A 23,507-nucleotide genomic window follows, 5' to 3' on the forward strand; every position below is an offset into this window, starting at 1 on the left:
CAATTTTTTTTTTTACCCCATTATGTTAGTGGGCGATTAATCGATAATGAAAATAATAATCGATTAATTTCATAATCGATTAGTTGTTTCAGTCCTAGTCTATACCCTATATTTGAATCAGAAGCACCCCTCAAAATATGTGTATTGTATACGTATGAGAATTGATTTAGTCCCAATGGCTCTTGATACCATCTACATATCCACTGTGAGTAGTAATATTAGTAGATATACGTAAATACCAGAATGGCCAGGGAAGCAATTATTACTCGTCAAATGCAAGCAGGGGAGTGGCAATTTTAAGGGATGGCTTATATCATACAACACAATGAAAATCTCATTACCCGAAGGAAATTAGAAACATAAAAGACTATAAATATATACACAATTAACATGTTGGATCTTTTTGGCTTACAGCCCAAAATCTGTAAGTGTTCCAAATCCTTTATTCCCACTCTACCACATTTACCTCTGGAGCAACTTCCATCACAAAACTCTGTTTGACCCCAAGTGGTAAATGATTTTGCATAGCTGTATTTCTGATCCATGCCATTGGTGTTTGCACTTTTTTGCTATATACCGTAAGTGTGGTGCACTGCAAGCACCTTTTAAATATGAGTGTAAAGTTGATAGATAGGAATAAAGGATTTTTTTTTTAAATATTATAAGCACTATTGTTTGGTGATTTAATTTTTTTCCATGGAAACTAAGGGACACTAATGCTTTTTAACCATACTTAGTTCTAAGGTCACATGAATCCAGGTGAGAGTACACCCAGTGAAGGAGGAACCAAATTATCATTGGATTATGAGCACTGTAGGGAGATATTAGGAGAAGATATTTACAATTTTCTTTGGACTGCACATATTTAATATTATCATTTTAAGGACTTTACTTTCTTTGCGATGTTGGACACTTAGCCCTTGTACACACGGTCGGACATTCTGACAACCAAATCCGTTAGATTTTGTCCGACGGATTTTGTCCCAAACTGTTGCATACACACGGTCGGACAAAATTGTCAGAAAATCCGATTGTACATAACGTGATGACGTCATTTAGTTACGACCGGACTACGTTCAGGCTAGTAGCCAATAGCTTTGGTCTAGGAATCTGATCTGAGCATGCGTGGCACTTTGTCCATCGGAGTAGGCTACACATGATCGGAGTATGTCCGATCGGACCATTTTGTCAAAATATTTTACGGACAAGTTGGAAAACTTGGTCCATCGGATACTTTGACAGAAACAGTCCAATGGAGACCACACACAGTCGGATTATCCGACAAAACGGTCCGATAGGATACATTCCGTTGGAATCTCCGACCGTGTGTACAAGGGCTTATAGATTTTGGACTGTAAGCTAAAAAGATATACCATTTTAATTTTGTATATATTTACTGTGTTCTATGTTTCTAATTTCCTTTGGATTATGATATATTTATTGTGTCAGTGGCAGAACTACCAGGGTCACAAGAGTTGCACTCGCGACCGGGCCCTGGCATTCTGCCACTGTCGGGGTGCCCTAGTGGGGTTGCTAGTCGCATGGCCCTGAGCTGAGAGCGTCTCTCTTATACAGCTCAGAGCCAGTGTTCTATCGATTACTGTCTCCCATCCTCCCTCCCCCTCCATCCTCTCTCGCACGGGATGAGAGAGGAGACAGCTGGTCTGCCAATTTTCCTCCAGCCACTCTCCTCCTGTGTGTGCTCCAAGTGTAAAGATAACAAGTTCACACTTCCCGCAGGGCACACACAGGAGAAAAGCCGTGGGGGGAAAATTAGCAGATCGGCTGTCTCCTCTCTCATCCCATGCGAGAGAGGACTGAGGTGGGAGGGTGGCTGGGAGGCAGTATTCGATAGAGCACTGGCTCTGAGCTGTATGAGAGAGGCTCTTAGCTCAGAGCCGTGCTGAGAAGACAGGCGGCATTCATGAGCACTGATAGGTCGGATTGATAAGCACTTATAGGTGGCACTAATGGGCACTGATATGTGGGTTTGCTGAGAACTGATAGGTGGCACTGATGGGAACTGATAGGTGGGATTGATGAGCACTAGTGGGCACTGATAGATGGGATTGATGAGTACTGGTGGGCACTGTTAGGTGGAATTAACAGGTGGCACTGATGAGCACTGATAGATTGCACTGATGGGCACTAGGGATGAGCTCGATGTTTGAGCGAACATTATGGGGTGTTCGTGGGAAATTCGAGCTCCGCGGAACGCCCCATAATGCAGTGCAAGATTGCTGTATGGTGATTGGCCAAAGCATGCACCTGAAGCTGCATGCATGGCCAATCGCAATGCGCTATATAATTGGCCAAAGGCAGGATGCCTTAATGTGGTGCATTAATATATAATACAGTCTTATATAATATAATACATTCCAATATGTGTGTATGATGTGTGTGTGTGTGTGTCTGCATTCAGTGTAGCCTAAATATACAGTGCATTCGGTGGTGTACTGTTTCTAATACACTTCAGGGGGTGTACACAGCATATAATACAGTGTAGTACGGTATTACTAAAAAAAAACATAAAACATGTCAATAAGGCCACCAAGGAGAGCCCAGATGCTCACAGGCCACAAAAAGAGGGCAAGCAGCCTCTGTGTCTACAGTCAACAGTGGTGGTCGTGGCATTGGTTCATCCTCTGCAGGTGGCCGTGGGGCACAATTGTCCTTTTTTTTCTGCTGCTGGCCGTGTTATTGAGCCACAACATGCAGAAGAGTTGGTGGAGTGGATAACAAAGCCATCCTCATCCTCCGTAGCTCCACCATAATGCACGGTGGAGTCCCCAGAATTATTCGACCACAGTGTCGGTTACATGCTGGTGGAGGATGCGCAGCGATTTGAAGGCTCCAATGTTGGTTCCCAGTTTAAGGAAGGGAGTAACATGAGCCTAGAGGGGGTGCCACAGAAGGACAAGAAACTGGCAGTCATGTTCCCCCAGCAGCAGCATACTGCCAAGTTTTCTTCAGTGGAGGAGGAGGGAGGGAATGATGAAGTCACTGACTGTACTTGGGTGCCTGAAAGAAGAGAGGAGGAAAAGGAGGAGGCACAACCCCAACGAGGAAGTGGACAACATATTTTTGAGGCTTTGTTCAGTCAGAGGAAGAGCTGTGGAGAAGGTGGACAGCTGACCAATGCCTTTAAACAATTTTTCAGTCATCAGCGCCAATGTCTGATAGGTTCAAGCAAAAATCGCCAACTTCTGCTTTATATAGTGCAGGAATATCTAGGGGCAAGAGTAGACTTGGAGACCTTTCCAACAGAGCATCCACTGGGTTACTGGGTCTTGAGGAGGAACTTGCTCAATATGCAATTGAGCTACTGGCCACACATTCAGTGCTTCTGGAGGGTTTGTAATGAATCAAAGAGTGCGCCTGTCCATAGACCTCGTTGATAGGCTCACATTTATAACGGTGTTCGCACACATTTTTTGTATGTTCACATATTCTACTGCTAACCGAAATGGGGGGTGTTCAGCTTATCCCTAATGGGCACTGATAGGTAGGATTGATGAGCACTGATAGATGGCACTGATGGGCACTGATAGGTGCCACTTATAAGCACTGATAGGCAGCACTTATGTGCACTAATAGGTGGGATTTATGGGCACTGATAGGTGGCACTGATGGGCACTGATATGCAGCACAGATGAGCACTGATAGGTGGCACTGATGGGCACTGATAGGTGGGATTGATAAGGACTGATAGGTGGCACTGATAGGCAGCACCGATGGGCACTGACTACTGATAGGCTGCACTGGTGAGGAAGCACTTATAGGTGGCATTGAACACTGATAGGCGTCACTGATAGACAGCACTGATAAGCTGCACTGGTAGGTGACAATGATAGGTGGCACTGATGAGCAATGATAGGCGGCATTGATGGGCATTGACCACTTATAGGCAGCACTGATGGCCACTAATGAGGAGTCACTGATATGAGGAATTTATTGGCATGGATAGGTGGCACTGAGAGACATCACTGTGGTGGCACCGATGGGCACTGATAGGCAGCATTATTGAGCACTGATGGACACCGATAGTTGGCACTGATGGGCGGAATTGATGGGCACTTATAGGTGGCATTGATGAGCACTGATAGGCAACATTGATGATCAGGGTACCAATTATCAGTGTAAACAATGTACTGACATTGTTGCCTCTAATTTCCTCACACAGACACAGCGTGAAAGGAAAGGGCTGCCGATACCCAGCAAGTCTGTTTACATGTGATCAGCTTATCACATGGTAAAGAGCCACTATGATTGCGCTGGATGCATGTCCCAGGGGACACATGGGATGATGTCCATGGACACCTTCCCAAAATTGGAAGCTCAGGGATCAGATGGAAGGGGGGGTCAGGGGGGGGCCTGTCATAGTTTCTTGCACTGGGGCCCTGAGGGTTCAACTTACGTCTATGCATTGTTGTATGGTATAAGCCATCCATTTAGATGGCACGCCACATGGTTTAATATTACTGGATATAAAAGTATTGAGATTGGTTATGGATAACCTTGTCTGCTTTACTATATACTACAGACTTGAGTCATTGAAATGTTTGATGCCTTTATAAGGTCAAATATTGTTTATGGCAGTGTTCTGTACACCTTGTTACTTCTAAAGGCATCTGAGCAGTATATTGCAATTGAAAGGGGTAACTTAATTGTACCTCACTTATCCATATGTTCCAGGACACTATTATATGACAAATTATCGATCTATGGCTGAGGCATAGTGGTGTGGTATGTTATATGAGAGACGTTATACTGTACCTAGAAAGTTTTAAATTAAAGTGAAGCGATTTCTAGAGGGGAAAAGTTCAACTTTTATCGTTTATCATCATTTATCATTTTATAATCATTTTGGGATTATATTTTAGTGTATATGTCTGGTCTGTTTTTCCTTTGACTTATATCAAATACAATCCATGATAGCAGCTGATTTTTCATAGTGTGGAAACAGTGTAAGCCCCTGTACACACGGTCGGAGATTTCGACAACCAAATCCATCGGATTTTCTCAGTCGGATTTTGTCCGTCGGATCTTGTCCAAAACTGTTGCATACACACGGTCCGACTAAGTTGTCGAAAAATCCGATCTTTCAGAACATGATGACGTAATTTCGTTATGATGGGACTACATTCAGGCTAGTAGCCAATAGCTTTGATGTAGGAATTTGATCTGAGCATGCGTGGCACTTGGTCCGATCAAAATTCGCTACACATGATCGGAGTATGTCCGACCGGCCCAGTTGGTCGGGAAATATTTCCAACGTATTGGAAAATTGGGTCCGACGGAATCAGTCCGATGCATACCACACACAGTCGGATTATCCGACGACACGGTCGGATAGGACACATTCCGACGGATTCTCCGACCGTGTGTACAAGGGCTAAGACAATCATTCCAAATATAAAATATAAAAATGCAAAATGTAAAAAAACAACAATACTGCATATTATATGCTGAAGAACTGAATGTAAACAGGCACACAAAATCAAACTAAATGTGTATACCAAAATGTAATTGATACAACAAATCTAGCCCTGATAAATTACATTGTGATGGGACTGCCTATAGTGAATGCAGAAGTAGAAAAAAGGGAAGAAACAGGCACAAGTGTAAGAGGGACACAACAAACCTAGCAAATGCAGGATCAAGCTAAAATAAAATGAAGGCATAGGAAGCAGGATGAAGCTGTATACTTAAGAAGAGGTGGAGTATTAGTGGGAGATTTAGAATAATGCAGTCTGCTTAGCAAATTGAATTGTAGTCCTCAAGCGGGAAATGCGATGCTCCTAAGAACCAAGGCCTGAGGTGTGCCTTGGCCTAGCTGGTCAGTATGCCTGAGAAGAGGGCAAAAGACACAAAATTTAGGTGAAGAAGGGAAGGTAAAGAACCATCACGGATGAAGGTGTGCTCCCGGACGGCAGCAGTACGTATCCAGCAAGTAACTGGAAAGTGTTCGCAAAGGCAAAAGAACACACCGACTCCTGACTTGGCGATGAGAAGGAACCTCCTATCGAGCCTGTGACACTACCCTAAACCCAACTGAACATCCCCTGAAAGATTGAAATGAGCCAGATGCCCGTGACACCCAGCCCCGAGAATGAACTGCTTGTGAAATGAGAGGCTATGAGAGGGGACTGGAACAAGACCTGGCCCGAGGAAAACCCCTGCAAAAGATCGCAAAATACCCCAATGAACACCAGTGAAATAGCCCAGAGACATAACCCCCCCCCCCCCAAGAGGGTAAGTGGCAAAAGACCACTAGCAGGAGTGTAAAAAGCTGGAAACCTGATGGATGTGACGGAGTAAGCGGATAAGGCCCATGCATCATGGCAATAATACTGTCAACCTGGAGAAACCATACCGGACGCAGGACCCAGGTCCCACAGGATATGATCGGGTCATGCTATAACCTGAACCCAACAGCTGGGACAGAAATCTGAACCAAGGAGGGCCAAACCCCCTCCCAGGGAAATAGTCCCCATGGCATGAAACAGACATACCCAAGCCCCCCCTACTTGGAACAAGTTGGGGATCGGAAAAGACGACTGGACTGATGTCCCTAAGTGGAACTCCAGGCAATAAGTTCAACAAGATCAGAGCCAAGAGTGGAATCCAAAACCATTGTGACATCTGCTCAACCTACCCCCCAAGGACCGACACAGGGACGTGGCTTAACAAACACCCTGAGAGAGACTATACATCCCTGGGCAGTAACCAGGGCCTCAACACAACAGGACATCAACTAAAGGAAACATATATTTTTTTTTGACTGCTTCTGACCCAAGGGTGAGCCCAGTGGTGAAAAGACATCAGCACCAAACGACTAGCCCCCAACAACGGCCGGGCTGAAGGAAATGATAGCAAGCATGGATGATATTGGTAAGGATGCCAAGACGGCCCAACCTGAACACAAACTAGAGAAAAGACAGACAACCAGACATGAGAACAACAATACCCCCCTGCCTAACTAAGAATGAAACATGAGCAGAAAAGTCAAGACCACTGCACGTAAAAGAACCTGACGGACGGACCCCCCACCCAACATGTGAGTGGTAAGTGAGCCCGAGTAACCTGCAGTGCAGAGGCAGGTAATTAACTGAAAACTCAGGGCTAGTGTACCCACAGGCCGTGGTGGCTAGTCTTTTAGATGTGGTGAGTGAACATGCAACGTATGACGTATGGTATACGGGCGAGAAGATTGAGGACAACAATCAATTAATAAACGAAACCTCAGCCCGTTTGGATCTATAGATGTGACAGATCCTTACGTGTGAGCCCTAGCTACCTGACCCAGGAACAAAACATGACACAGACACAATGGGACATGACAATCAACAAGGACGAACGACTACCAGAGTATGCCCTGAGTGAACATCACCCCTCTGAGAAACTCTGAGACTGAACACCAAGTCTGAAATACCATGACAGGCATGCTGGCAGCAACACAGACAGAAAACGCTGAGACAGAAAACGCTGAGACAGAAAACGCTGAGACAGAACACGACATGCCATGATGAAAAATAACATGACAGAAAACGCTGAAACTAACCGCTGAAGCAGACACGTAGTCACAGAAACAGAGGCAAAACGCAATGACAGCAACAACCAAAACTGAAACGCTGAGGCATAAATGAAAGGCCGAAATCTTGGGCCAGAAATGCTATAACAGAAAAACTGCGACAGCGACGCAACAGCAGAAACCTGGCCAGAAATGCAAAGCCCGAAAACACGCTGAGACTGAATGCAAAGACAGAAATCCTGGTTCAGAACGCCATGACAGAAATCCTGGTTCAGAACACCATGACAGAAATCCTGGTTGAGAACGCCATGACAGAAATCCTGGTTGAGAACGCCATGACAGAAATCCTGGTTGAGAACGCCATGACGGAAATCCTGGTTGAGAACGCCATGACGGAAATCCTGGATCAGAAACGCCATGACGGAAATCCTGGATCAGAAACGCCATGACGGAAATCCTGGATCAGAAACGCCATGACGGAAATCCTGGTTCAGAAACGCCATGACAGAAACCCTGGTTCAGAATGCCATGACAACAGCAGTCCAGGGGCAGACAGAAGTCCAAGGGCAGAAAGCTACGACAGACATGCCGGGGCAGAACGCTATCACAGGCATCCAGGGGCAGAAACGCTATGCCAGACATGCTGGCCAGAACGCTATGACTGAAAGCTGGACAGACCGCTATGACAAAAATGCTGGACAGACCGCTGACAGGAGATGCTGTGCAGAACGCTGTGACGGAAATGCAGCGCCGAACGCTGTGACGGAAATGCAACGCCGAACGCTGTGACGGAAATGCAACGCCGAACGCTGTGACGGAAATGCAACGCCGAACGCTGTGACGGAAATGCAACGCCGAACGCTGTGACGGAAATGCAACGCCGAACGCTGTGACGGAAAAGCAGCGCCAAACGCTGTGACGGAAAAGCAGCGCCGAACGCTGTGACGGAAAAGCAGCGCCGAACGCTGTGACGGAAAAGCAGCGCCGAACGCTGTGACGGAAAAGCAGCGCCGAACGCTGTGACGGAAAAGCAGCGCAGAACGCTGTGACGGAAAAGCAGCGCAGAACGCTGTGACGGAAAAGCAGCGCAGAACGCTGTGACGGAAAAGCAGTGCAGAACGCTGTGACGGAACGCTGTAACAGGAATGCTAGACTGAGCGCTGTGACAGAAATGTCACGTGGAGCTAAGGCGAGGGGTGGGGGAAACCCGCCACGTGGAGCTCAGGCGGGTGGGGAGACCCGCCACGTGGAGCTCAGGCGGGTGGGGAGACCCGCCACGTGGAGCTCAGGCGGGTGGGGAGACCCGCCACGTGGAGCTCAGGCGGGTGGGGAGACCCGCCACGTGGAGCTCAGGCGGGTGGGGAGACCCGCCACGTGGAGCTCAGGCGGGTGAGGAGACCCGCCACGTGGAGCTCAGGCGGGTGGGGAGGAGACCCGCCACGTGGAGCTCAGGAGGGGGGTCCCACCATGTGGAGCTCAGGAGGCCCACCACGAGGAGCTCAGGTGGGTGGGGAGGAGGAAACCCACAACGTGGAGCACAGGCGGGGGGGACCCACCATGTGGAGCTCAGGAGGCCCACCACGTGGAGCTCAGAGGGGGGGGAGGGGGAGACCCACCAACACGTGGAGCTCAGGAGGCCCACCACGTGGAGCTCGTGGGGGGGGGGACCCAACACGTGGAGCTCAGGAGGCCCACCACGTGGAGCTCAGGAGTGTTGTTAGATGCGTGAAATTGCTCCGGGTGCCCTTTGCACATTGTACTGAGGCCGCGACAACACGCGCGGACTGTTCGCCCAACTTTGTCCGCTGAACAGTGTTTGGGCGGACAGTCCGCTCGTGTGTGGGCTTTCAGCGGACAGTTTCAGCGGACAGTTTGACGAACAAGGTTTTACGGAATTTCCGAAAAACTGTCCGCTGAAACCTTGTTTCAGCGAACAGTCCGCCCATGTGTAGGCTTGTTCGTCAAACTAAGTTCCGCGCATGCTCAGAAAGGATTTACACGCCGAAAGTTATAATGCAGTGTATAGGACGTCGTATTTTTCGTCCCGTCGTACGTGCCGTTCACGTCATCGCGCACGGTTTCAGCAAACTGTTCGTTCGTCGTGTGTGGCCATGTCCGTCCATGCTAATTTTGAGCGGACTGTTTGCCGAAACTGTTGGACGGACAAAGTTGGGCGAACAGTCCGCGCGTGTGTACGCGGCCTTACAGTTTAGTCAGGTAAAACATAATTTGAATGAGCTGCAGAGCCTCCTGAAACGCAGAGAAAGGGTTCCTGCTCTGTACGGAATCACAGCCCGCACAGCAAGTGCAGTGCAGTTCCCAGTGTAACAACGCCCCTCGGCACATTTCGCGTTGGATAGGAAAACAGTTGTCTTACATAGAAATGAAGGGATAGTGGCTTTGGCTCTGCCAGGTCACATTTGGAATAGATATAGATGTTTCTAAAACACATCATCACATATGTATTTAAGTTGCAGAAACTCCTGGCAGCACACGACTTATTTAATTCTGACTGGTAATTCTGACACGCTTGTTATTAAATAATCGAAGGTTTAACCACTTGCCGACCGCCGCACGCCGATGTACGTCGGCAGAATGGCACGGGCAGGCATAAGGGCTTACATGTACGTCCTTGCCTGCCCGCCGGTCGGGGGCCCGATCAGGCCCCCGCCCGGTGCCTGCGGCGGTCGGTATTCGTTCGGGAGCGATCCCGGACGAGGGGACGGCCATTCATTCATGGCCACCCCCTCTCGATCGCTCCCGGCGAATGAAAATGTCCGGTGACATCACTTCCTCTCCTGTAATGTAAACACAGGAGAGGAAGTGATGTATTCTCTCCTCCGTGTCGGTAGTTTTCGTTCCGGCACCGAGGAGAGAGGTTCGGTGAGTTGCACCAACACACCCCACATACAGTAGAACATGCCAGGCACACTCACACCCCCCCTTTACCCCCGATCACCCCCCAATTACCCCTGCCCCCCCAGTCACAGTGACACCAATTGCTTTTTTTTTTGCATTGGTGTCATTTGTGACTGTAGTAACTGTTAGGGCAGTTAGGGTTAGCCTCCTTTAGTTCTAATGTGCCCCCCTAACCCCCCCAATAAAGGTTTAACCCCGTGATCACCCCCCGTCGCCAGTGTCACTAAGGCTGGGTTCACATTGCAGCGGTTTATGAGAACGGATGTGATTCGCACCGCACTGCAGTGCAAATCACATCCGATCTCTGTGCGATTCGAGTTCAGCCATACAGATAGTATGGCTGAATTCGTGTCGCACCCGCCGCACCCACCGCAAACTCGCACGGGACCCTTTTTTTGGTCCGCAGCAGAATCGGATCGCATGGGTGTTCACACCATGCGATCCGAGTTTGCAGATCGCACTGCGATATGCAAACTGATCTGGGGGTGTCATTAACATTTCACTGACACTCCCAGCAGTTCGCATAGGGCAGTGTGAACTGCCGCCGGGAGGCATGTGATGCGGGAACCCGCCGCACATTCGTGGCGTTCCCGCATCGCTCCAGTGTGAACCCAGCCTAATAAGCGATCGTTTTTCTGATCACTGTATTAGTGTCACAGGTGACGCTAGTTAGGCAGGTAGGTATTTAGGTTCGCCGCAGCTTTTTATAGCGCCAGGGACTCCCATATACTACCGCATAAAGCCCCCTGATTGCCCCCTAGTTAACCCTTTCACCAGTGATCACCATATAACTGTTACAGGTGACGCTGGTTGGTTAGTTATTTTTTTTATAGTTTCAGGGCACCCGCCATTTATTACCTAGTCTCACTAGTGTACCCCTAAATTTAGGGGTGTCTACTTTCCAAAATGGGGTCATTTGGGGGGGGGGGGGGTTTGTGCCATCTTGGCATTTTATGGCCTTCAAAACTGTAACGCCCTTAGAAAGCCTGAAGGCGGTGCTTGGTTTTCGGGGCCCCGTACGCGGCTAGGCTCCCAAAAAGTCCCACATATGTGGTATCCCCGTACTCAGGAGAAGCAGCAGAATTTATTTTGGGGTGTCATTTCACATATGCCCATGGCATGCGTGAGCAATATATCATTTAGTGACAACTTTGTGAAAAAAAAAAAAAAGTTTGTAATTTTCCCGCAACTTGTGGCAAAATATAAAATATTCCATGGACTCAACATGCCTCTCAGCAAATAGCTTGGGGTGTCTACTTTCTAAAATGGGGTCATTTGTGGGGGTTTTGTGTCATCTTGGCATTTTATGGCCTTCAAAACTGTAATAGGTAGTGAGGAGTGAAGTCAAATATTTACGCCCTTAGAAAACCTGAAGGCGGTTCTTGGCTTTCGGGGCCCCGTACGCGGCTAGGCTCCCAAAAAGTCCCACATATGTGGTATCCCCGTACTCAGGAGAAGCAGCAGAATTTATTTTGGGGTGTCATTTCACATATGCCCATAGCATGTGTGAGCAATATATCATTTAGTGACAACTTTGTGTAAAAAAAAAAAAATAATTTTTTTTTTGTCATTATTCAATCGCTTGAGGCAAAAAAATAAAATATTCAATGGGCTCAACATGCCACTTATCAATTTCCTTAGGGTGTCTACTTTCCAAAATGGGGTCATTTGGGGGGGTTTTGTACTGCCCTGCCATTTTAGCACCTCAAGAAATGAGATAGGCAGTCCTAAACTAAAAGCTGCGTAAATTCCAGAAAACGTACCTTAGTTTGTAGATGTGACAACTTTTGCGCAAACCAATAAATATACAATTATTGACTTTTTTTTTTACCAAAGACATGTGGCTGAATACATTTTGGCCTAAATGTATGACTAAAATTGAGTTTATTGGATTTTTCTAATAACAAAAAGTAGAAAATATCATTTTTTTTCAAAATTTGTGGTCTTTTTACGTTTATATCGCAAAAAATAAAAATCGCAGAGGCAATCAAATACCATCAAAAGAAAGCTCTATTTGTGGGAAGAAAAGGACGCAAATTTTGTTTGGGTACAACATTGCATGACCGCGCAATTACCAGTTAAAGCAGCGCAGTGCCAAATTGTAAAAAGACCTCTGGTCATTTACCAGCAAAATGGTCCGGTCTGAAGGTGGTTAAAATCACTTTTTTTTTTTTTTTTTTTTTTAATCATGATAAAAATATGTTTCTTGTTGGGTTGTTAAACCTGGTCATCTGGAAACATTGCTAACATTAGAAAAAAAGTGTCCGCCGAAGCATAAATCAAACACTTCAGTCCTTCTACCCCACACCTTTTTTTTTTTTTTCCAATGTAACAGACCCTATATTTATTAATCTGCTGATAACCGAATGGAAAAGAATCATTGGCAGGTATTATCTTATAACAGGTGAACTTGTATCTTGCACCTTAGAAATAATCAAGCATTTTTTTTTCTTCCCTGCATATGTGAGGGGGGGGGGGGGAGGGGGAGCCGGCGCGGCCGAATCCCCCCCCCCCCCGAGAATCGGCGGATCATCATCATCATTTTAACGTGAGGGTGGAGCCGGCGCGGCCGATCACCCCCCCTCCCCCCCACGAGCAGAAACGGCGGGCGCTCCGTACCCGCGAGGGGAGAAGGGGAGAGGACCGAGCCCAGGAAAGCAGGTGTGAGGAGGCGGACGAAACATCCCCCCATGAGCACCGGGCGGCTGCACACTGGCCACCCGGAGCCGAGGGGAGATCGCAAGGCGGAGGACGACTGCCCACCCCCCTCCCCCCAGAGGGAAAACCGGGGGGAGGGGTGGACTGCACTCAGGAGAGCAGAGGGAGGAGAGAATGTGGGCGAAGGACGGCCGATCACCCCCCCTCCCCCTGGCAGGAATACCGAGCGGACAGCCCGCTGGAGAGCTGAGGGAGGGGAGAGTGTAGGCGAAGGACGGCCGAATCGGCGGGTGTGCAGCCTATGTGGGGGGGGGGGGCGCGGCCGATTACCTCCCCCCTCCCCCGCCAGGAGAATCGGCAGGTGCACTGCATGGTGGGGGGAGGGGGAGCCAGCACGGCCGATTACCTCCCCCCCCGCCAGGAGAATCGGTCGGGTGCACTGCATATGCAAGGGGGGGGGAAGGGGAGCCGGCGCGGCCGATCACATCCCCCCCCCACAAGGAGAACGGCGGGCGCTCCGTGCCTGTAAGGGGCGCCAGTGGGGCCGACCACCTCCCCTCACCAGGAGGGCTGCAGGCTGTCCCCACGAAACTGTGGGGAGATTTAGAGCAGGAGAGATGGACTGTCCCCGCCCCCATGCCTGAACGCTGGGAGAAGCCACTGCCGACGGCTTGCCACCCCCCTCCATGCTGGAACATGGGGCTGAAAAAGGGGGGAGGTTGGCCTACATAGGCCAGTGTGGACCCAGGGATGAGAAGGGGGGGACCATAGCCGCGGCCGACCGCAGCTCTGAAATGACATGCTACCACCCAGAAAACCTACCGACACTGGCCCTGACAGAGGAGGTTTAAATAGCCCTCTCAGGCTCCTCCTACAAATACAGGCTGGCCTGCGGCCAGCCTTCAACGTGTCCTCCAGTGTCAGTGGTCAGGGTTCCACAGCCTCAGCTCATCCTCTTGGTGTGGGTGCGGGACCATCAGATTCCTCCTTTGGAGAAATTTAACTTTAACGTTAGACTAGATGAAAGTAAGAAGGAGGAAGAAAACTGCGGTATCGGTTGATTCCCCGTACGTTCTAAAACTGGTTGCAGGCATATGCAATTTTAGCTTGTGTCATTGGGGAAAAGGCCCCTGAGACTGGCTTCCCCTTTTTTATTGTGTTATCTGGACTCTATTGGCGAATTCCAGCGAGTTAATGGTGGGGTTGCTTGGTTTTGCTAGGACAAGCATTTTTGTCAGCGCAAGGCAGTCCGGCCCTCTTTATGGTGGGACCACAAAAACATAATTCTCTGGATTAAACCAATGTCCTCTCCACAGAGTTTCGCTCCTGCTTTTCAACGGTTGGGGCTGAAGGTGCGACAGCCACTTCACAACTGGCCACAAAATGCAGGGGGTTATGTTGGCAATTCAATGCCAGATCTTGCAAGTTTGGCACTGCGTGCCGTTTCCCTTATGACTGTTCAGGGTGTGGTGGGTTTCATGCACTGTACAGATGCTTCAAGCAAGGAAAAGGAGGCGACGCTGAAAAGAGGGAAGATGCTGGTGAAGGTAGAAAAGATGGTGCCTTTCCTAAAGAGTTATTCTAACAGGCAAGCAGCTCATATGTTGTAGCTGTAATTCTCGTACGGTTTTTCTAATACCCTGCCAGTTGCCGGTTGTTCCTCCTATGGCAGATAGCTTGCAGTCATCTCATTTACATCCAGTGGTCATTTTCCAGAAAACTTTAGTAGTTGCTTCTAGTTGCTACTAGAAAAGTAGTTGCTTTGGGTCGTATTGCTGGTCCTTTTGATTCCCCACGAGTATTTCCCTTTGGGTATTATCCCCAAAAAAAGAACCAAATATGTTATGCCTCATTCATCACTAGTCACAGGGGGTTCAGTGAATGATGCTATCGATCCGAAGTTTTGCATGGTGTCCTATACTTCTTTAGATATGTCAGTGTCGTGGGCTCCTATGTATGGTAAAGGTATGTTGTTGGCCAAGACTAATATTGAGGTGGCCTTTCGTCGCTAGGGAGCAAATGGCAAGGGCACAATTTTGTTGATAGATGTTAACCAATGGGCTGTGCCACTTCTTGCTCATTGTTTGAAATGTTTTGTTTCTTTTTAGAATGGGTGGTTCAGGACGCTTCCAGGCTTAATTCAGTCATCCATGACTTAGATGATTTCTTGTGCATAGGGCCTGCTGGAAGTACTATCTATGCCTCTTTTGGCCATGGTCCAACATGCTTTCCAGTTTTTTGGTGTGCCATTGGCCCCTGACAAGACGGTAGGCCCGGGCCAATGAGTTGTGGTTTTTGAGTATTGTCATCGACACCATGGCAATGGAATGTCATTTGCCTTTGGACAAACTTGAAGATCTGAAGGTAAATGATTTCTGCCACCAGGCAATGCAAAAAAAATCAACTTTGTGCTTTGCAAACTCTCTTGGGCAAGTTGAATTTTGCTTGTTGCAGTATGCCCATGGGCCATGTTTTTGGTGACTGGTGGCTGCTACAGCTGTAGCAGCTGGCATTAAGGCACCACATCCTTATATTCGGCTGTGACAGGATCAGCGTGAGGCCTTGAGAGTATGGGATTAATTTCTTACAATGGTCTCTCTCTTTGGCGGAAGCAGGCGATTTCCAATTTTGAACTAGAATTGTTCACTGACATGGCAAGCTCTGTTGGTTATGGAACCTACTGTCAGGGTCATTAAAGTGCTGAGAGTTGTTTGGCCAGTGGAATGGAGGGATGTTGGTTTAGTGTGTAATTTGGCTGTTTGGGAACTATTTTAAAATTGTACCATCCATGGAATTGTGCACGTTTCAGGAGTTGGTAACTGTGGCTGATGCTTTGTCTCATTTCCAGTGGGGCAGATTCCATCAGTTGGCACTGGAAGTGGAGTAGCGCTGAATTCCATTCCCCAATCATCTGTGGAGCATTGCATTGCCACTTCCAAGTTCTCAATTCATCATTTAATATAGGAGTCAGCTTGGTCCTCATACTGCAGAGTGCTGCAGAAATCTGGTGAATGAAGATGGGGGGTGAATGATGATGTACATGTGTTACTTTATCTTATTGGCAGGAATTTTGAATGAGGCGTGTCTGTCTTTGCTATGTCTCAGCAGTTGGCCAGTCTGGCTTTCATGTTTAAAGTTGTCAGGTCACAGAGATTTTTCTGGCCAGGCAGGCTATGTGGGATTATGGGAAAGCTCCCTCTGTGGCAGACGCTCAACGCCCAGTTTCATTTGAGGTTCTTGGTGCTGTAGTGGGTCACTTGGATAGGGTTTGCTTTTCCTCCTATGAGGTTGCCTTGTTCTGGGCCGTCTTTGTATTGGCCTTTTTTGGGGCTTTTTGGGTGGGGGAATTGGTAAGGGTGGTTTGAGTGTGCAGGATGTCTGGTTACAGGACACTACATTGGGTATTACTGTATGTTAGGAAAATCGAACTGATCAGTTGAGGAGGGGATTCTTGGATTGAGTTGTGTGTGGTTCCCTCTTCCCCAGTTTGCCCTGTCTGGGCTGTGGGTTTTTTTTTTTCAGTGTTTCGGCCAAATTTTCTGGGAGCTTTCTTTATGCATGCGGATGGGACAGCAATGTCTAGATTGCAGTTTAGGGCAGTGTTCAGGAAATGCCTGTTATCCGCTGGTTGGAGTGCAGACAACTATTCTTCTCATTATTTTCAGATTGGGGCGGCAATGGAAACGGTCTGATGAAGACTTAAGGATCAGGTCGTTTAGCGCTTTGGGTGGTGGGAATCAGTCAGATTTTGGTAATATGTGCACCCTCATTTATTGTAACTTATAAGGTTTGCTATCTGTTGGGTCGGGCTAAGTTGTGTGGTCCGATATAGTTGTCAGGTCTGAGTGGCGTATGGCTCACTCTGTTGAAAAGATCAACAAAGCCAGGATAAAGGTGAGCTAGGAGAAAGACAGACCTAGAAACAGAATGTGTTCTAAATATTTCCGACTGAACCAATTCCTTTCGGGAAAACCATTCGTCTGTATGCTGTTCCCACGGACCAAAAATAAGGCATGCTCTGAAGCAAGTACGAGATGGAGACTATTGGCTACTGGCTATTGAACTTCCTTTTTCTAGTCCCGTCATACATGTTGTATGTCACCGCATTCTTGACGATTGGACTTTGGTGTGATTGTGTGTACGCAAGACAGTTTCAGTGGAATTCCATCGGAAAAACCTTCAACGTTTATTCCGACAGGAAAACTGGTCGTGTGTACAGGGCATTAGAGTGTGGCAAAAATATGATGGATATAGGGTACTAAAGATAGGCTCAAGATAGCAACTTTAGAGCTGAAGCCTTCAAAAACAAATTAGCAGAAGCTCCAATATATATATCCTCACAGGTTTGCTTTTATTTACATTCAGGCTTTCACAGGCAGGGCAATTTGTCATAGATCATACTTTTATGCAAAGAGAGACATTACAGTACTTTTATACAAGGAAGACAAGGCTTCAAAGAGGCAGTCTGACTTTACAACCACAAGTTCTTGGGCCCAGTATGGGCTTGTAAGCTGTAATAGCAATTGTTTGCTACAAAATAACCCAAATTAATTTGGGTTTAGCTGATACTATTCCACTACAAATGCACAGATTTCACATACAATAAAGACATCTGATACAAACAATTTTAATATGATTTAAGTATAATTAAACATTACATAGGATGGAAATAACAAATTTTTAAAATGTTTATCTACTGGTTTTGAAATTTTCTTCCAAAATCAGTGGATGAACTGCCATGGTTGCAGAAGATGCAGATCAAATTTTCACAGACAAATCGGTAAAGTGCTGTCTGCAGAGAAAATAAAAAATTATAACTTGGATGCAAAAACATTCCAACATCCTGGAAATTCTCAATGAAATAGAACCAGCAGTTTTGCCACTTGTATATTCAGAAAGGATGGTTAGATTATTACATTACTTGTGTAGCACCCTCTAGTGTGCTACTAAATTCGTGCAAGCAAATTTATGTTTGACTTATGGTAACTGTATGAGTCTGTAATCAGGTTGGGTTGCTAGATGACTCACATAAACAGGTCTCTGTTAACCACCCCCTCCCCCCCCCCCCCCCCCCCGATCTGGTAGTTTGTTGGCCAGGTAGAATGTCCTGGCAAATATGGTGGAGCCATGCTAGCAGGGGTGTCAGGTGGAAGATGAAGTGCCAAGGAGGCTATTGGTGGCCTAGGAGAGGTCCCTTAGGTCGGGGGGGGGGGGGGGGGGGCTTTGTCTTAAGGCTGGGGCTTGTTTAAGAAGATCCATTTGACATAATGGTTTGAGCGGGATTCTTGCCTGAGAGCAGTGGAAGCAGGGAGTGAGTGCATTGGCGCACTTGGGTATTCACAAGGGGAGAGATTGTCACATGTGGTAAGCTTTCAAGGGAGAGTGCTGTGCTTAACCCCTTTATCCCTTGCACTGGAAGATCTTCAGAGCAGAGCAGCAGCCAGGAGGGCTGGTAGTGCTGGGAGCAGTTTTACAATAGGAGAGGAGATACTCCTGCATGCAGTTTTGCAACCTTTTTGTGCTATTTTCCAAGGGGTAGTAGGAGCTCCTAGTCCTTAAGGGACTTTTGCTACTGATCCTGAGGGAGACTGACTGAGGGTGTCCAGGAGAACAGTCCAGGATCTTATCTCTGTATATAGGAAGAAAGTTGTTTTCATCTGTGTTCTTCAAGTTGGGCATGCCAAATTTCTCTTCCCTATTCAAGTTGTTATCCCTAATAAAACCCCCCAAAAAAAGCCAAGGGACTAATTTCTTGTATCTGGGTGTAAGTGGAAAATGCATGTTGCCTGGCTGCACAGAAATAGGGGAACAAGCAGGAACAATAATTCCTGAAAGCGCTTGGATCCAGGATATGATGTCTCAGGTTTGGTGTAATCATGATCTATAACTTGAAGACTCACCAACTTCCATTAAATGAGCCTAATGTTTATTAAAAAGGAGAACATGATAAGAAGCTTGGCTCAAATAAAGTGTCAGAGATACAACCAAACAACAGTAGCTAACTACTTACTTTTCTCCACTGGAAAGGGTCTGGGGTGTATCTGGATGATGACAGCCTCAGTGATGGTATAGTACAACAAACCTTTCTTACAGACATCATATCCTGGATCCAAGCGCTCTCAGGAAATTTTTTGCTGCTTGTTTTCATGTTACTTCCTCTCAGGAGTATTTTCCTAGCAGCTATGATACACAGGGTTGACATTAATTGTGGTTCTTCAACAATATCTGTCACTCTTTAGCAGGCACCTGATCATCTTTTGTGGCAGTAATAGGGGAGCCAGTTACCGGCAGGCCTTGCTGGGATAGTGCTATGATCCATAGTACTTGTACTTGTTATGATTACAGTACTTGTGACTGATGCATCTGCAGCTCTGTTTGGCCTAACTTAATCGCTGAGCTAAATTAGTCCCTAATCACATGTAAAGCACAAGACATGTAATGGCTAATAGGCCTCTCTATGGGTGGCAGGAACACCTCTAAATATATTTGATATTTAATTACTTTCCACCACCTCCACTGCCAGATTTTCACTCACTTCCTAATGAACAGGCATAACAGGATTGGATGGTGCCACACCCACATGTGGGCTCATCGGTCCATCTGGTCATGCCAACTATACTTCTATTTGTTTGGGGCAGCATGTAACAAACCTTGGGCATCTCTTTTGGCCACTGCAGTCTGTCATTAAAAAGATATGATGTTGGGCCACCCTATCAGTGAAGTGCAGATAGTACAAATTAAGTTCTAAAGCGCAATACAGATGCACAGGCGTGGGCCTGCGGGTACTCGTTTTCCTGTGCATAGTCGTGGGCACATGTATGCGTGCACCCACTGCTGATACTTGTGCCAATTGGGCTACTTACTTAACAGCTGTAGTCAGAGGCGGACTGACCATTGGGCCACTCGGGCAATGCCCGAGGGCCCCGAGCCACTAGGGGGCCCCATCAGGGTTGCCAGCCTCAGTAAAACCAGGGACAGTATGTAAAAAAACTGTGTTTTTTTTACATCTGTCTCTGAAATGTCCCTTACCGACATCCTTTTGGTCTAAAAATCCTGAGATTATAGCTGCCCCACCTCTCCAGTACCTTCTCAGCCAATAGAAACATGTCTGTGTATACTGTGTGTACATGTATGTGTATACTGTGTGATTGTATACTGTGTGTGTATACTGTGTGGCCGCATAATCTCAGATTGCCTGGGGGCCCATAATCTCCTATTGCCCGTGGGCCCCATGAGTTGTCAGTCCACCCCTGGCTGTACTAGTCAGTGCTGTCTGATCTATAACCTTCCTGTGCCAAATTACTCCTGTGTTTGACCAAGCATGTCTTGACCAAGTTTGATCTTCCCCTGCCCTGATCTTGTCTTGGATTTTGCTTTTCCTTCTGCTTATCTACCTGCTTGTATGATGCTGACCTTGCCTGTACCTTATCCATTCTCCTGCCTGCTGTCCATGCCTGATCTGACTGTTACTGACCTGGCTTGTTTGACCATGCATCCTGCCTTGTTCTATATGCTCAGCATTCCCTGACCAGCATGCTACTTCTCTGGTCCCTGCTGATCCTCTGCCAGCTAAGTCCCTGCCAACCTGCTTGTACAAGTGGTCAGTAATCTGCCAGCCAAGCAACTGCCAGTCTGCAATCTGCCAACCTAAAAGTCTGCCACACCTGTTTTCATCTGCTGTCCTTGCCATCTGATCTATACCTGGTGAAGCACCAACCACTTACCTGCACAGTCTGCTGGACACCTGACAGCCACTCTTACCTCACTGTGCTTTTGTGACCCCCGTCTCACCACCAGTGGTCCCTGAGCTGAAGCTGTATGAGAGGCCTCCCTCTTCATGTCAGGCTCTACAACCAGGTACGTGACAGACCAACTCCCTGCTGCCTCCAGGAAAGCGGAGATGCCATGACCAGACATATGTTCCCTGCAGTGGTACAGGACAGGCACTTCTTGACCCAATAGATACTGAGCCTGCTACATTAAGGCTGGCAGTACCTCCTGTTAGCAGTCATGGATGCTATGGGGGGTGGGGGGGGGGGGGGGTGTTGATCTGTAAGCACATGTATTGGTGTTACACTAGTAGAAGAAAATCTGTCTAAATTAAGTCCACTGAAAACCTAAAGATAAAATAATATCTTATTAGTATGGATTACCTGCTTCAGCTTTTTTAAATCTTCATCAAGCTCCAAATTGTCCAAAATAACTGCCACAAACAAGCTCAGCAAAATCTGTTGAAGAAAAAATGTGGAAAAAAGTTTATTTTAATTTCTGCATATCGAAAACATATATTATTCTAGCATAGTATGCTAGTATTATTCATATATATTCTGACTTCAGTGGTTTTAAGACCGACTTACTCATTCCTGATACATCTATGCTTAGCCTTAAGAGAAGTATGTTTTTTTTTTCCTTCCATATTCATACTTACCTTATATGTCCCCCGGCGCCTCTACACTGAAAAACGATCGATCATCCCTTATCACTCGTTTTTTAGAGCTTTGTGAGCAGAGAGCTGCTGACTGTCTTCTCCCTCCTCGATCACTGGAGTGCTGGGCTGTGGAGGGGGCAGAGCAGCCATCTCGCTTAGAGGCTGAGCCGGGTGTCAGTCCAGACACCTGGCGGATCTAGACTTTATTGTCATGATGACGTGGTGCCTGGACTGATATCCTTGACATGAAAAACAAGCTTTGCCTGGATTTCTCCTTTAATGGAGCAGAGACAATCACTGCATGGCAATCTTCATTAGACAAATGAACTAAACAAATGATCTGAATCTACAAAAATCTTTATTGTACGCAAAAAGGTTTAGGCAAATAATATTATATGCAGTAATATATAATTACTAATAATATTTATATATATATATATATATATATATATATATATATATATATATATATATATATATATATATATATATTATATGCATTCTTACAATGGGTGCGAATGAAATTGCATCGTACTAATGGGGATACCCATAAAAATGCCACAGGGTGGCAGTATAACAATAAACAATTAAAGTGTTTGCTTTTCATTTAGAGCTTTGTGTTCCTTCCGCTTAGTTGGTCCTATATTCGCTGCCCCCTTTTTTTCTGTCATCAGGTGTCACCTTGCCCTAGCAGGGACCTATAAGGACATCAATAGAAACAGGAGGGTTGCCTCTAAGTGTAGTGTTAAAACAGTATTACTTATTGCACAAGATTAAAAACGCTTACAAGATATAAGTGGGAGTAATACTCATCATAAGTATGTAGTTCTGGCGGTTCTACTGCATTCCACAGGCTCCTCACATGATCCGGATCTTGTCCTGAATAGCTGTACATTCAGGAAAACCAGGAAGTAGTCAGCTCCATGCTGTCCAGCTTGAACTGGAAGAGGAATTGATTTCTCCAGCAGGGGGTGGGAGGAAGGGGTCAGGACTGTCTCTGTGGAATGAAAGGCTTTGCGCTCGGAGCTCACAGCTCCTTCTACTGGCCTGTTGTTCTCTGGTGGAGAGCATCATTAAAGTGGAAGTAAACTCCCCTGTCGTTTTCAGCCAAGGAAGCTGCCATCTTTGACTCTGTTTAATCTTCAACTGCTATGGTGCTGCACATGTGATTCGTTATGACACCAGCCATTGGATGGTTTGATAGTTTGGCTGTGAGCACAGCCAATGTGCAGTTAGCATTCCCGGCATGCCTTTATTTTTAACTGTTTAAATCGATGGGTTTACTTCCACTTTAAATACACCCTCCTTGGCATGATGTCTGCAGCCATAGAACTACATACTGTCAGCGGAACCAAAGTCAATGGTATGAAGGAATTTCGGAAAAATAGTAGATTATAAATAGTTGGGCTTACGAAGGTTGACAGCTGATGCAAAACAGAGCACATATTGAGCTAAAAAGGCCAAAACAAAATCTAACTAATGCTCGCTTCCACTAGTGTGACCTTTCATGCGACTTGGGACTGTAAAGCTGCACTACAAGTCGTTCCCCTTGGCATCCAATGAGCACCATTCCTATCTGTGCAACTTCAAAGCAGTCTCTGCACTAAGCTGGTCCCACTTTGATGCAACTCGAGGTCCATAGACCCCAAGAATACACAGGCACTGTCCACAGTCGCATCAAAATCACAGCAAAAAATTGCGGAGAAATCGTGCGACTTTCAGGGCGCAATTGTGGAAACAGCCCAAGGGTGCACAATCTGAATATCAATATTAAAAAATCAACTAAAAATGTTTTAATCATATATATATATATAAAGGGGAGGAATATATTAAAAAATATATACATATATCTATATATACATACACACACACACATATTAAAAACGTGTGAAAATGAATATGTAAGAATGACATTATGTACAGAATTCATATATTTGTCATAAAATGTATGTATGTGTGAGACGGTTA

General features: G+C 46.6%; 1 protein-coding gene across 3 annotated transcripts in view; it reads right to left on the reverse strand.

Annotated features, from left to right (window-relative positions):
• Positions 1-23,507, reverse strand: part of NALCN (sodium leak channel, non-selective) — an 864,749-nt gene that overhangs the window by 280,654 nt on the left and 560,588 nt on the right. For all 3 annotated transcript variants that reach the window (XM_077482966.1, XM_077482963.1, XM_077482965.1), the window contains one exon: positions 21,265-21,339. In XM_077482966.1, the coding sequence (XP_077339092.1) occupies positions 21,265-21,339 (75 nt within the window). The remainder of the gene's footprint in view (positions 1-21,264; positions 21,340-23,507) is intronic.

This window comes from Lithobates pipiens, unplaced genomic scaffold (assembly GCF_037356315.1).
Source record: "Lithobates pipiens isolate NorthernLeopardFrog02 unplaced genomic scaffold, aLitPip1_a1.2 Scaffold_16, whole genome shotgun sequence".
NCBI classification, from domain to species: Eukaryota; Metazoa; Chordata; class Amphibia; order Anura; family Ranidae; genus Lithobates; species Lithobates pipiens.